The 14,633-nt window shown below is 43.4% G+C and overlaps 1 protein-coding gene across 18 annotated transcripts in view; it reads left to right on the top strand.

Moving 5' to 3' along the window:
* The window catches only part of ptprm (protein tyrosine phosphatase receptor type M), a 940,804-nt gene that overhangs the window by 909,716 nt on the left and 16,455 nt on the right, over positions 1–14,633 (top strand). For all 18 annotated transcript variants that reach the window (XM_033019867.1, XM_033019862.1, XM_033019861.1 and 15 more), the window contains 4 exons: positions 1,959–2,094; positions 7,518–7,667; positions 10,614–10,787; positions 12,959–13,090. In XM_033019867.1, the coding sequence (XP_032875758.1) occupies positions 1,959–2,094; positions 7,518–7,667; positions 10,614–10,787; positions 12,959–13,090 (592 nt within the window). The remainder of the gene's footprint in view (positions 1–1,958; positions 2,095–7,517; positions 7,668–10,613; positions 10,788–12,958; positions 13,091–14,633) is intronic.

Below are 14,633 nucleotides of genomic sequence, written 5' to 3'. Positions count from 1 at the left end.
CAAAGGGCCTGTTTCCACGCTCTATGACTGCATGACTCATTAGCACATGAGGCCAAAGTAATTCATTCAACCCATAACACCTTTTCCATCATTTAGTACAAACATGAGTGGACTATGATTTCAGCCTTTAATCCATATCCCCCAATACTTTTATCTACCAAAACCTAGCAACCTCAGTTTTGACATTTTCAGTAATATGGATACAGTAATGTGATCACTTTGATCTTGGTTCTGGGCTAAATATTGTGTGCTTTCAAGTTAATGGCTAAGCATAAAAGTGGAATTGTGCACCATTTGGTAATTATCAAAATAAGCATGACTTTATTTATTTTACTCCAATCCTAAACATTTTCCACTCCGTTACTTAATGAATTTGTCTCAACTTCTTTGTCTTTCTGAAGATTTTAACTCTGAAGATATTAATTCCCTCTGCGACTGATGGTAAACATTTAGACCCCAGAGACTCGAATCTGGTCTTACACTTAGTACCGAGCACCGAGTCCACGCCGACCCATCCACATGGGTTCTATGTATCTCACTTTCGCATCCACTCCCTGCACATTAGGAACAATTTACAGAGGTCAATTAACCTACAAACCTGCACATCTTTGGGAGGTGGGAGGAAACTGGAACATTTGGAAGAAACCCATGAAGCCACAGGAAGAACATGCAAACTCCACACAGACACCATCTGAGGTTTGGATCGAACCCGGGTTTCTGGCACTGTGAGGCAGCAGCTCTACCAGCTGTGCCACTGCACTCTTCTGGATTATCCTACTATGAGGAAACTTATCAAATGCTTTACCAATGTCCACGTAGACAGCACTGACTGTCCTTCCCCATTGTCACTTTGTCACTTCCTCAAAAAACTCAATCAAGTTTGTAAGACATGTCCTGCTGCAGGAAAACCCATGCTGACTATCCCTAATTAGACAATTCTCTTCCAAACGTGAGTAATTCTTATCCCTAAGAATCCTCTCCAATTGCTTCCCTACCACTGATGTGAGTGAGGCTCACCAGCCTAAAATGTCGTTGATTATCCTACATGGATAGGACAGGTTGGAGGGATATGGACCAAATGCTGGCAGGTTGGACTAGTGTAGCTGGGACATGTTGGCCGGTATGGGCAAGTTGAGCCGATCGGCCTGTTTCCACACTGTATCACTCTATGACTCTATCCCTATTTCCCTTTTTAAGTAAAGGAACAACATTTGCTAATCACCAATCCTCCAGGACTGTGGCCGGAGAGGATACAAAGATCCTTGTCAAGACCTCCACAATCTCCACTCCTACCTGTCTCAATAACCTGGATAGATCCCATCAGGCCCTGAGTATTTATCCACATTAATTATCTTCAAGAGACCCAATACCACCTCCTTCTTCATCTCAAAATGCATTAGTGTGTCCCACATTATTTTCCAAAGAAAAATCATAGACAAGTGGAGGGCAAATAAATAATACATTGTCACTTTCTGACAATATCTAAATAATGCAGAGTATTAACAGACCCAAAGTGATTTAGAAACAAAGAACTGCAGTTGCTGGTTTATATCAAAGATAGACACAAAGTGCTAGAATAACTCAACAGGTCTAGCAGCATCTCTGGATAGAAGGAACGGGTGACATTTTGGGTCAGGACCCTTATTCAGGCTTGACTTCAGACTCTTCGGGTCTTCAGGAAAAAGGATAGATGACGTTTCGGGTCAGGACCCTTATTCAGACTCTTCTTTGACCCAAAAGGTCACGCATTATTTTTCTCCAGAGATGCTGCCTAAGCCGTTGAGTTACTCCAGCACTGGTGTCCATCCCAAGGTGATTTAATTAGGCACCAATTGAAATCCATTCATAGATATTGTGGTATCTAAGGGATATAAAAATGGCGAAGTCGATTATATTTAAAGGAGTGTTGCCGTGTTTCTGGCATGTTACGGGATTAAAGTTAATTGTCTGTCTTTCAGCGCTGGGGCAGGAAGGACTGGGTGCTTCATGGTCATTGATATCATGTTGGACATGGCGGAGAGGGAAGGGGTTGTCGATATCTACAACTGTGTCAGAGAACTGCGATCTCGCAGGGTCAACATGGTCCAAACAGAGGTAAGGATTCCCAATGTTTAAGAAGGAACCTCCATAGATGCTGCCTCACCCGCTGAGGTTCTCCAGCATTTTTGTCTACTAAGAATTCCCAATGATCTTTTAGGGAGTGGCATCGTTCATTGCAAAATCCTTGACATGTTCAGTAAGACCATCAATGCAAAAAGTAGAGGACCCTTCCCAATCCATCATGGACACTGACTTCCCCACCTTCGAAGGGATCTGCATGAGTCTGCCTGAAATAAGTAACCGGCATCATCACCCTGGCCACACTCTCATTTCACTCCTGCCATTGGGTGTCAGGGGTTCTGGGGAGAAGACAGGAGAATGGAGTTGAGAGATCGATCAGCCATGATTGAATGGCAGAATGAACTTGATGGGCTGAATGGCCTAATTCTGCTCCTATCTCTGATGAACTTATGAAGATATAGGAGCCTGAAAACTGTAACGTTCAGATTGAGGAACAGCTTCTTCCCTACAGACATCAGGCTATTAAACACTACAACCTCCAAATAAGCTCTGAACTACATAGACAAGGAGGCATTATATTACATTTATATATATACTAGACCAAGGGGGACCCATTGTGTCCCATCCCCTATATATATTTATACACATGATTATACATCGGTGAGACCAAACGTAAACTGGGCAATCGTTTCGCAAAACACCTTCGCTCAGTCCATCTGGACCTACCTGATCTCCCCGTTGCTAAACACTTTAATTCCCCTTCACATTCCCACATTGACCTTTCTGTCCTAGGCCTCCTGCATTGTCAGAGTGAGGCTAAATGTAAATTGAAGGAACAGCATCTCATATTTCGCTTGGGTAGCTTACAACCCAAGGGTATGAATATTGATGTATCTAACTTCAAATAAAACATGCATTCCCTCCCTCTCAATCCCTCCCCACCCAAGACACCATCTTTTCGTTCTCACCTAGTAAACAGCAAACAATAGCCTGTTTTCTTTATCATTGTTACATTTTTGCATATCTGTCATTCATTTGTTCTATATCTCTCTATATCTCTCGTTTCCCTTTCCCATGACTTTCAGTCTGAAGAAGGGTCTCGACCCGAAACGTCAACCATTCCTTCTCTCCAGAGATGCTGCCTGTCCCGCTGAGTTACTCCAGCATTTTGTGTCGATCTTCGGTTTAAACCTACACGTTTTTCCTACACATAATCATTTTTCAGAATCAGAATCACACTTTATTCGCCAAGTATGTTTTGCAAAATACGAGGAATTTCATTGGCCAGGTCAGTCATACAATTAAAAGTAACAGATCACTTCAAAAACACATTTTAACATGAACATCCACCACAGTGACTCCTACACATTCCTCGCTGTGATGGAAGGTGAAATAAAGTTCAAGTCCTTCCTTAGTTCTTCCTCGGTCGTGGGCCTCGAGCCCCCGTTGATGGGATGATCTTAACTCCCATAGCTGTCGGCGTTCGGGCCCTTCGCGTCGAGGCGATCTGCTCCTGCATCGGGGGGATGTCAGCTCCCCCGCGCTGAACGATCGAACCTCGGGTCGGGGCTGGTGAACCTTCCGCGACGTTGGAGCTCCCGAATCAACCTCACACGCGACTGCGAGCCCATGATGTTGATTCCGCGGTGGTTGCGGTGGGAGCGATCCCAGGCAAGGGATCAGCTCCGATGTTAAGTCCACGCCCCGCGGTGGGGCTCACGACAGTCCGAGGAGGCTTCCAGCTCCATCGATGATAGAAACATAGAAACATAGACATAAAAAATAGGTGCAGGAGGCCATTCGGCCCTTAGAGCCAGCACCGCCATTCATTATGATCATGGCTGATCGTCACCTATCAATAACCCGTGCCTGCCTTCTCCCCATATCCCTTGACTCCACTAGCCCCTAGAGCTCTATCTAACTCTCTCTTAAATCCCTCCAGTGACTTGGCCTCCACTGCTCTCTGTGGCAGGGAATTCCATAAATTCACAACTCTCTGGGGGAAAAAGTTTTTTCTCACCTCAATCTCAAATGACCTCCCCTTTATTCTAAGACTGTGGCCCCTGGTTCTGGAGTCGCCCAACATTGGGATAGGACGCAGAGCCCGGAGAATGTGATCCAAAAATTGATCACATCTCCGGGAAGGTAAGATCGTGAAAAAAAGTTTCCCCCGATCCCCTCCTCCCTCTACCTCATAAAACAAACCGAAGAACATTAAAATAAAACTTTTAACAAACTAAAAAGATAACAAAAAGAGTGAAAAGACGAACAGACTGCCAGCAGGGCAGCCATCGCCCCAGCTGAGTGGTCATGTTTATCGTTTATTATGGTGTATACGGAGTTTGCATATCTGTAGTGATGCAGCAAGTAAGAATTTCATTGTTCTATTTTAGAAACATAGAAATTAGGTGCAGGAGTAGGCCATTCGGCCCTTCGAGCCTGCACCGCCATTCAATATGATCATGGCTGATCATCCAACTCAGTATCCCGTACCTGCCTTCTCTCCATACCCTCTGATCCCCTTAGCCACAAGGGCCACATCTAACTCCCTCTTAAATATAGCCAATGAACTGGCCTCGACTACCCTCTGTGGCAGAGAATTCCAGAGATTCACCACTCTCTGTGTGAAAAACGTTCTTCTCATCTCGGTTTTAAAGGATTTACCCCTTATCCTTAAGCTGTGACCCCTTGTCCTGGCCGTCCCCAACATCGGGAGCAATCTTCCTGCATCTAGCCTGTCCAACCCCTTAAGAATTTTATAAGTTTCTATAAGATCCCCTCTCAATCTCCTAAATTCGAGAGAGTATAAACCAAGTCTATCCAGTCTTTCTTCATAAGACAGTCCTGACATCCCAGGAATCAGTCTGGTGAACCTTCTCTGCACTCCCTCTATGGCAATAATGTCCTTCCTCAGATTTGGAGACCAAAACTGTACGCAATACTCCAGGTGTGGTCTCACCAAGACCCTGTACAACTGCAGTAGAACCTCCCTGCTCCTATACTCAAATCCTTTTGCTATGAAAGCTAAAATACCATTCGCTTTCTTCACTGCCTGCTGCACCTGCATGCCTACTTTCAATGACTGGTGTACCATGACACCCAGGTCTCGCTGCATCTCCCCTTTTCCTAGTCGGCCACCATTTAGATAATAGTCTGCTTTCCTGTTTTTGCCACCAAAATGGATAACCTCACATTTATCCACATTATACTGCATCTGCCAAACATTTGCCCACTCACCCAGCCTATCCAAGTCACCTTGCAGTCTCCTAGCATCCTCCTCACAGCTAACACTGCCCCCCAGCTTAGTGTCATCCGCAAACTTGGAGATATTGCCTTCAATTCCCTCATCCAGATCATTAATATATATTGTAAATAGCTGGGGTCCCAGCACTGAGCCTTGCGGTACCCCACTAGTCACTGCCTGCCATTGTGAAAAGGACCCGTTTACTCCTACTCTTTGCTTCCTGTTTGCCAGCCAGTTCTCTATCCACAACAATACTGAACCCCCAATGCCGTGTGCTTTAAGTTTGTATACTAATCTCTTATGTGGGACCTTGTCGAAAGCCTTCTGGAAGTCCAGATACACCATATCCACTGGTTCTCCCCTATCCACGCTACTAGTTACATCCTCGAAAAATTCTATAAGATTCGTCAGACATGATTTACCTTTTGTAAATCCATGCTGACTTTGTCCAATGATTTCACCACTTTCCAAATGTGCTGCTATCCCATCTTTAATAACTGACTCTAGCAGTTTCCCCACTACCGATGTTAGACTAACTGGTCTGTAATTCCCCGTTTTCTCTCTCCCTCCCTTCTTAAAAAGTGGGGTTACGTTTGCTACCCTCCAATCCTCAGGAACTACTCCAGAATCTAAAGAGTTTTGAAAGATTATTACTAATGCATCCACTATTTCTGGAGCTGCTTCCTTAAGAATGAGACATATAACCATATAATATTTTTGACTTGAACCTAAAATCAAATTTCCTCCTAGAAGTTATGTGCACGGGGACAGAGTGTCTGCATGTCTGTTAGTTCCATAATAGAATGGCTGAACTGGCTGTCATAATCAAACTAAACGCTTCCCTGCATAGAGATTAGGATGGAGAGAGAATGGATCAGCAGGATTCTTCTTCCCCACAATGCACAAAGTCATACAACCATTGAGTGTGAGACCTATCAATACTGGTGCATGGAGCATTGTTAATATTTTATCACTTGGGCCTGCATCCTTGCCTGGAGAAGGATTCTTGGCAGGGCGTGGGTGCTGTCATTGAATCAGAAGATATGTGTCCCCAAATGTCCCATGCAACTTATTTCAATCTGTTTCTAGGGGTACTTGGTTGGAAGATTGAAAAGCAGTAAGGCAGGAAGCCTGCTTTACAAGGCAGAAGCACACAAGGGGAAGCAAATATTTTGGGCAGTGAATGAGAAGTTGCGTGTGGTGGGAAAGGACTTCTTGTTTATGAGGAAACTCTAGGGGCTGAGTATAATGGGCAAGGTCAGGTGAGATTGAGATGAGGACGGGTGAAACATCTGAGATGCATGTAGGCCTGTGTCATGGGAAAAGGTTAGGAAGGAACTGCAGATGCTGGTTTCTATCGAAGGTAGACGCAAAATGCTGGAGTAACTCAGCGGGTTAGACAGCATCTCTGGAGCAAAGAAATAGGTGAGACGTTTCAGGTTGGGACCCTTCTTCAGACTCTAATCTTCAGATTCTTCAGATTCTTCTTCAGGGTTCTGACCTGAAATGTCACCTATTCCTTTTCTCCCGAGATGCTGCCTGACCCGCTGAGTTACTCCTGCATTTTATGTCTATCGTGGGAAAGGGGGCTTGATCACAAACACCCGATGGTCAGGAGGGACAGATAGGTGAGCAAAGGGGGAAAGCAGAAATGTTGATGGTGAGTATGATTTATTGTGTTGTTAGTGGACCCTGGAAACCTGACCCACACACAAGGAAGTCGCCTCATGATTTCAGTCCTTCTCAACCCAAGACCCAGGCTACTCAACCACCCATTTACACCAGACAAGCTGCTAAAGTGCACGCAAGCAATCTCGTTATAATCTTCACAAGACCAATACACTTGCAGTGTGTGGATTCTGCTTCCTTGGTGGGTTTGAGTTGGGACAAGTTTAATGTTTTAAACCATTCCAATCATTTTTTAATTAATTCCCATAACCATATTGCATCCAAAGAATTTTGCCCTTCATATACAGTAGTTGCACCATTATCGAGGTTGGATACATCCAGAAACATTGCTAGTAATTCCTGTTGCTCGCAAGGTAATTTTGAGTTTGCGGTGTTATATGAATTACATCTCACTCAGCAAGAAATCGTTAAACCTCAAGCTCAAAAGTGTAGCTGTGAAAATCTTTTTTCAATCTTTAATTCCTGCACTTTTATTGATTCTACTTTGATTGAAAATTGATTCCTCTCTTCTCTAACTCAACAGGAACAGTACGTATTCATCCATGAGACCATTCTAGAAGCTTGTCTGTGTGGAGACACAGCAATTCCAGCCTCTCAGCTCAGATCTGCTTATTATGAGATGAATAAGTTGGAGCCACAAACTAATTCTTCGCAGATAAAGGAGGAGTATAGGGTATGTAAAGTAATTTTTCTTAATCATTTCTCACAAAGCCGAATATAATGTCTGCACATTCAAAACTGATCAAAACTGATCAAATTAGGGTGCACAGTGGAAAAACAAACTACCTCACATACCTAGGCAGTGTTGTGGACATCGGAGGGGCAGAGGCATACATAGAAAGTAGAATCAATAAGGCTAGGGTGGTGTTTAACATGCTCAGGAAGATCTGGGGCTCAAAACACATCTCAATCAGCACCAAAATATGCATCTTTAACTCAAATGTGAAATGGGTGACGCTGTATGGTTCAGAGACATGGAAAACAACAAAACACACCACAAACAGGATGCAAACATTCATTCACACCTGTCGTAGGAGAATACCCAACATCTGGTGGGGAGACAAAGTAAGCAATGTGGACCTGTGTAAAAGCACAAGCCAGGAGCCCATTGACTTACAAATTCGAAGGAGAAAATGGAGTTGGATTGGACACACCCTCAGGAAACCTGCCACAAACATCACCCGGCAAGCCCTGAAATGGAACCCCCAAGGAAAAAGGAAAAGAGGTCACCACAGGAACGGCTGGAGAAGAGGTGGCCAGACTGAAATGTTTGAGAGTGGGCCCAACTGGGGAAATCTCGAAAGAACTGCCAACAACCGAGTGAGGTGGAGGACATTTGCCAATGGCCAATGGCCTAGAGGAGCAAAGGGCTGAAGAAGAAGAAGAAGAAGAAGAAGAAGTGGCATTTAACGGTTGAGTTGCTACCTTACAGTGCCAAAGACCTGAGCTCGATCCTGACTATGGGTGGTGTCTGTACGGGTGGTGTCTGTACGGACTTTGTACGTTCTCCCTGTGTTTACTCCAGGTGCTCCGGTTTCCTCCCACACTCCAAAGACATACAGGTTTGTAAGTTAATTGGCTTCAGTAAGTTATAAACACTTTACATACAGCACCCTTAGTCAGGATTGAACCCGTGTCTCTGGCACTGTAAGGCAGCAACTCTACCACTGCGCCATTATGCCACCCCATTTGTAGGCAGATTGTGGGCAAACCAATGGATTATAGAGCTGTAACATGACCCACTGACTGTCAATGCCCCAAGGCAAGCATACCATTTATCAATCTATCTACTTTCAGAAAGCTATGGACTTCAAGAACTCCAAGATCCCTCTGTCCATCTATCCTGTTAATGATCCAGCCATTTACAGTATACTTTCCCCTTTCATTTGTCCTCCCAAATCACAACATCACATTTACCGAGATTCAATTCTTGTTTTGCTTAAGGTTGATTCATATATGATCTGTTAATATATGGCTAGTTATTGCAATCCTGTAGCCCAAATAGTTCATACATTCTTAGTCAAACTGAGTTTATTTCTCACCTCCCGTTTCCCCTCTTCCCTCACCTCTATCAGTCTGAAGAAGGGTTCGGACCCAAAACAACACCTATTCCTCTTCTATGGTGATGCTGTCTGACCCTCTGAGTTACTCCAGTATTTTGTGTCTCTTTTGGGTTTATCTCGCTGCAAGTTTGTACAAAGTGAATAAAAATCTTCTTTTTGCACCACTGGATGAAGGAAGCAGGATGATTATCCATCTGAAACATTGACACTTAGTTGCAAATCAAAACAAAAAAACTGCAGATGTAGGAAATCTGAAATAAAAACAGCTGAATGCTGAAAATACTCAGTTGGTCAGGCTGCATCTGTGGGAAGAGAAATGGAGCAGGTTGAATACGCTTCCTCAGAACTGAGATCTGACAATGGGTTTTCAACCTGACACATTGATGACCAATTGAATCTCATTTGGAATTCCGGACGTTGCTGTTAAGGCCAGCATTTATTGCACTTCCCTAATTCCCATTTAAGAAGATCGTGTTGAGCCACTGCTACTGGGTGGCTTACCGGGATACTTAAGGCCTAACCACATGAAATGTGTCCAGAGTCTCATAAATGGGTAAGGACAACAGATTTCCTATCCTGGAGAACATTAGATGTCCAGTGGTTCTTGCATTCCAATTTATGAACTGAATTTAAATCCCACTGCTCCTGTGGTGGGTTTTGAACTCAGGCTCCTCTATAGTTGCCCTAGTGATTTAACAGCTGCACCATCACCATACCCATGTTTACTTCATTAAGTAAATCAGCCATGATAGATTGGTCAGTTCAGTCCACACTTGTCTCCCTACCAAGCTTGATGAAAATTGTTGATTTAGGGAATCTAATGGACAAAGCATGAGAGAAAATAATATCAAGCAAAGATCAAAGTCAAACACAACACTGGAGGTTAACTGTGGGGAATAATAAAGTTTGACAACCGCTTGCAAAAAAAAGAATTTCATTGTCTAGTTTAGTTTATTGTGCAGTGAAAAACCTTTTGGTTGCGTGCTGTCCAGTCAGTGGAAAGACTATCAAAGGTTATGGGGAGAAGGCAGGAGAATGGGTTTCAGAGGGAAAGATAGGTCAGCCATGATTGAATGGCGGGGCAGACTTAATGGGCTGAATAGCCTAATTCTGCTCCTATAACATGAACTTATTGAACATGATTACAATCAAGCTGTCCACAGTGTACATGTGCAGGATAGTAAAGTAACGTCCGATTAAAGATAGTTTGAGGGTCTCCAAAGAGGTAAATGGTAGCTCAGGACCATTCTCGTTAGTGATCAGGAGCGGTCCTGAGCTACCATATACTGCATTGGAGACCCTCAGACTATCTTTAACCAGACTTTACTGGACTTTATCCATAACTCAGTACATGTGATAATAATGAACCATTGAATTGAGCCATTGGAATGCCACATTCATAAATACCCTGACACAAGAGGCTGTGCCTTTAGGGTGGTTTCATACATGAACAGATGTGAACAATGATAAGGGAAATGCAGACAAAGTGAATAGTTCAAATGAGTTCATTCTTTTCTCAGGTTTTGAAAAATCATTCTGCCACCTTTCTCTTTCAGACTCTTAATATGGTGACGCCAACTCTTCGAGTCGAGGACAGTAGTATAGCCCTGCTGCCCCGGAACCATGAGAAGAATCGGTGCATGGATGTCCTTCCACCAGACAGGTGTCTTCCATTCCTGATCACTATAGATGGCGAGAGCAGCAACTACATCAATGCTGCCCTAATGGATGTGAGTATTTGTTAAGAACATGTCGCATAAGAAGCCGTAATGGTTCAATGGTGCTTTTATTGTCACTTGTGCAATGTGCTAATTTTGTGAAATTATTTATCTTGCAAATAGTCCACTAGAGTATTGCCATAAACCTGACCCCTGGTTAGCAAGTGTACAGAAATAGATGATATCTGGAGAGAAGGCCCCAGTTTCCATGCTCCATGCAACCGAGACTTAAAACTGGCATGTCGTAAAGGTAATGCTAGGGTTGTTATGGGAGATTTCAACATGCAGGTAGACTGGGAAAATCAGGTTGGTACCGGTCCCCAATAAAGGGAGTTTGTGGAGTGCCTCTGTGATGGATTCTTAGAGCAGCTTGTATTGGAGCCTATCAGGGAAAAGGCAATTCTGGATTTAGTGTTGTGTAATGAAACGGATTTCATAAGGGAACTTGAGGTTAAGGAGCCATTAGGAGGTAGTGACCATAATATGGTACGTTTTAATCTACAATTTGAGAGGGAGAAGGGTAAATCAGAGGTGTCAGTGTTACAGTTGAACAAAGGGGAATATGGAGCCATGAGGGAGGACCTGGCTAAAGTTGACTGGAAAGATACCCTAGCAGGGATGACAGTGGAACAACAATGGCAGGTATTTCTGGGAATAATACAGAAGGTGCAGGATCAGTTCATTCCAAAAAGGAGGAAAGATTCCAAGGGGAGTAAGGGGCAACCTTGGCTGACAAGGGAAGTTAGGGACAGTATAAAGATAAAAGAGAAGTACAACGAAGCAAAGATGAGCGGGAAGCAAGAGGATTGATAATGTTTAAAGACCAACAGAAGATAACTAAAAAGGCAATACGGGGAGAAAATATGTGGTACAAAGGTAAGCTAGCCAAGAATATAAAGGAGGATAGTAAAAGCTTCTTTAGGTATGTGAAGAGAAAAAAAATAGTTAAGACCAAAGTTGGGCCCTTGAAGACTGTAAAAGGTGAATTTATTATGGGGAACAAGGAAATGGCAGATGAATTGAACAGGTACTTTGGATCCGTCTTCACTAAGGAGGACACAAACAATATTCCTGATGTATTAGTGCCCAGAGGATCTAGAGTGATGGAGGAACTGAAGGAACTCCACATTAGGCAGGAAATGGTGTTGGGTAGACTGATGGGACTGAAGGCTGATAAACCCCCAGGGCCTGATGGTCTGCATCCCAAGGATACTTAAGGAAGTGGCTCTAGAAATTGTGGATGCATTGGTGATCATTTTCCAATGTTGTATAGATTCAGGGTCAGTTCCTGTGGATTGGAGGGTAGTAATGTTATCCCACTTTTTAAGAAAGGCGGGAGAGAGAAAACAGGGAATTATAGACCAGTTAGCCTGACATCGGTGGTGGGGAAGATGCTGGAGTCAATCGAAAAAGATGAAATAGCGGCGCATTTGGATAGCAGCAACAGGATCGGTCCGAGTCCGCATGGATTTATGATGGGGAAATCATGCTTGACTAGTCAAGTCAAGTCAATTTTATTTCTATAACACATTTAAAAACAGCACTCCTTGACCAAAGTGCTCTACATTGATGCAGGTACCAACGTACTACAAACAGTGGTACATAGATCAACAATACATACATAGATGCATATATACTGCGCTCCCTCAGAGGACCACAAGAAAGGCTTGAGAGTAGAAATAAGTTTTAAGTCTAGATTTAAAAGAGTTGATGGAGGGGGCAGTTCTGATGGGAAGAGGGAGGCTGTTCCATAGTCTAGGTGCTGCAACTGCAAAAGTGCGGTCGCCCCTGAGCTTATGCCGAGACCGTGGGATGGTCAGTAACCCCAAGTCAGCCGATCTGAGGGACCTGGAGGTGGTATGGTGGGAAAGCAGATTTTTGTTGTAGCTGGGGGCGAGATTGTAAACAAAAAGAAGGAGCTTTAAATTGATTTGGAACCGCACTGGGAAAAGACAGTACATGATGACAATCAAGCTATCTATACCGTACAGATAAAGGTTAAAGGGTACATTGAGTGCAGGATATATTGGGTTGAGACCTTTCTTCAGACCTGAAACGTCACCCATCCAAGTTCCCCAGAGATGCTGCCTGACCTGCTAAGTTATTCCAGCACTTTTTGTCCTTTTGTGTATTAGCCGGGATCTGCAGTTCCTTATTTCTAATTCTTTTGTTAATGTTTTCAGAGTTATAAGCAGCCTTCAGCCTTCATTGTTACCCAACATCCATTACCAAACACTGTGAAGGACTTCTGGAGACTGGTGTTGGACTATCATTGTACATCAATCGTCATGCTGAATGATGTGGATCCAGCACAGGTACGTGACTCGGTAAAATGCTGAAAACCTCGGGAACCTCTTACCAAATTGGGGAGTGCATCTGTGCATAGAGAAACAGACGACGTTTCAGATCCATGATCGTTCTAATGCAACAAATCATTATATATTATTAAGGGCCATTTTTACACAGAGAATGTGGTAGTATCTTCTGGGAAACAATGGTGCTATCAGTGGTTGCATCCTCACCTTCAAGCTTTACCTAGAAAATGTAGACATTAGTAGTTCAGATTACAATATAAATAATTACAAAACTGTGCAAAATCTGAAAGTAAATAATTACAAAACTGGACAAATATTTGCATGAATTGATTGAAATTATTTGTTGGAAAGATAAAGCAAGGAAACCGGCTCTTTGGCCCAACAAGTCCACACTCACCATTGATCACCCCATGTTATCCCACCTTCACATAATTCCCTACACACCAGTGGTATTTTAACAGAAACCAACTTACAAAAATTAAACCTACAAAGCAGCACGTTTTTGGGATGCGGGAGGAAACCAGAGCACCCAGAGGAAACCCATGCAGTGACTGGGAGAACGTGCAAACTCTGCACAGACAGCATCCGAGATCAGGATCTGACCCAGGGTTCTGGGGCTGTGGACCAGCAACTTTACCAGCTGTTCCATTGTGCTGGCTGAGATAGGATCAAAGATTAAAAAAGGCTCAAAGAAAGAGATTTGTTAAAGGGCCTGTCCCACTTGGCGATTTTTTCGGCGACTGCCGGTGTCATATCAGTGTCACCAAAAGATTTGGAACATTTCAAAATCCAGCGGCGACAAAAAAATGTTGCGACACTTGAAAAAACACCACGCGTCATACTTCATCACGCCGCGTCACGTGACCTGATACGTCAGTCAATTATGCCGGCAGTCGCCAAAAAAAATCGCCAAATGGGACAGGCCTTTATGTGTCTTTCCCACCACTGGGTATCAAAAGGTGACTCTTAGACAATAGAATGCTTTGGAAAAGTGAATGCCAACATAATTTCCACAATGATCTGAAGATAATCAACCCTAATTTCCAGTTAATCAGTCATAAAATATGAGTTAAGAAAGCTGTGGATAAATATAATTATAGATAAAAATAACAGCAAAATCTGGAGGAAGTCAGCAGGTTAGGCTGAAGGGAAATGGCAGAAGGGACCTGACCCAAAACACAATTTGTCCATTTCCCTCTGCAGTTGCTGCCTGAGCCACTGAGTTCGTCCAGCAGTTTGTGTTTTGTTTGGGATTCCAGCATCTGCAGTCATTTTTGTCTCCATTTAGTTGTAACGGGCCAGTGCCCTTCTGTAAAATAACGGCATAAGCCAATATCTGCTGATTCTTTTTTGAGTCGTTATCTTTCTCGAAACCGTTGGATAGCTTTTAGTTTTCCAAGTTAGACACGGAATATAGAGAGAATGTGCAGTAGACCCACCTCATTATTTTTTGTAAAACACACCATTTAGCATAGTTATTTCTAAACTCCTTCGATAACTGCTACCTAAGAGGGCCTTAGAAGCATGTTTAATTCAGGCAAGG

The sequence above is a fragment of the Amblyraja radiata genome, chromosome 4, assembly GCF_010909765.2.
Source record: "Amblyraja radiata isolate CabotCenter1 chromosome 4, sAmbRad1.1.pri, whole genome shotgun sequence".
NCBI lineage: Eukaryota > Metazoa > Chordata > Chondrichthyes > Rajiformes > Rajidae > Amblyraja > Amblyraja radiata.
This window is presented reverse-complemented; position numbering and strand designations above follow the sequence as displayed.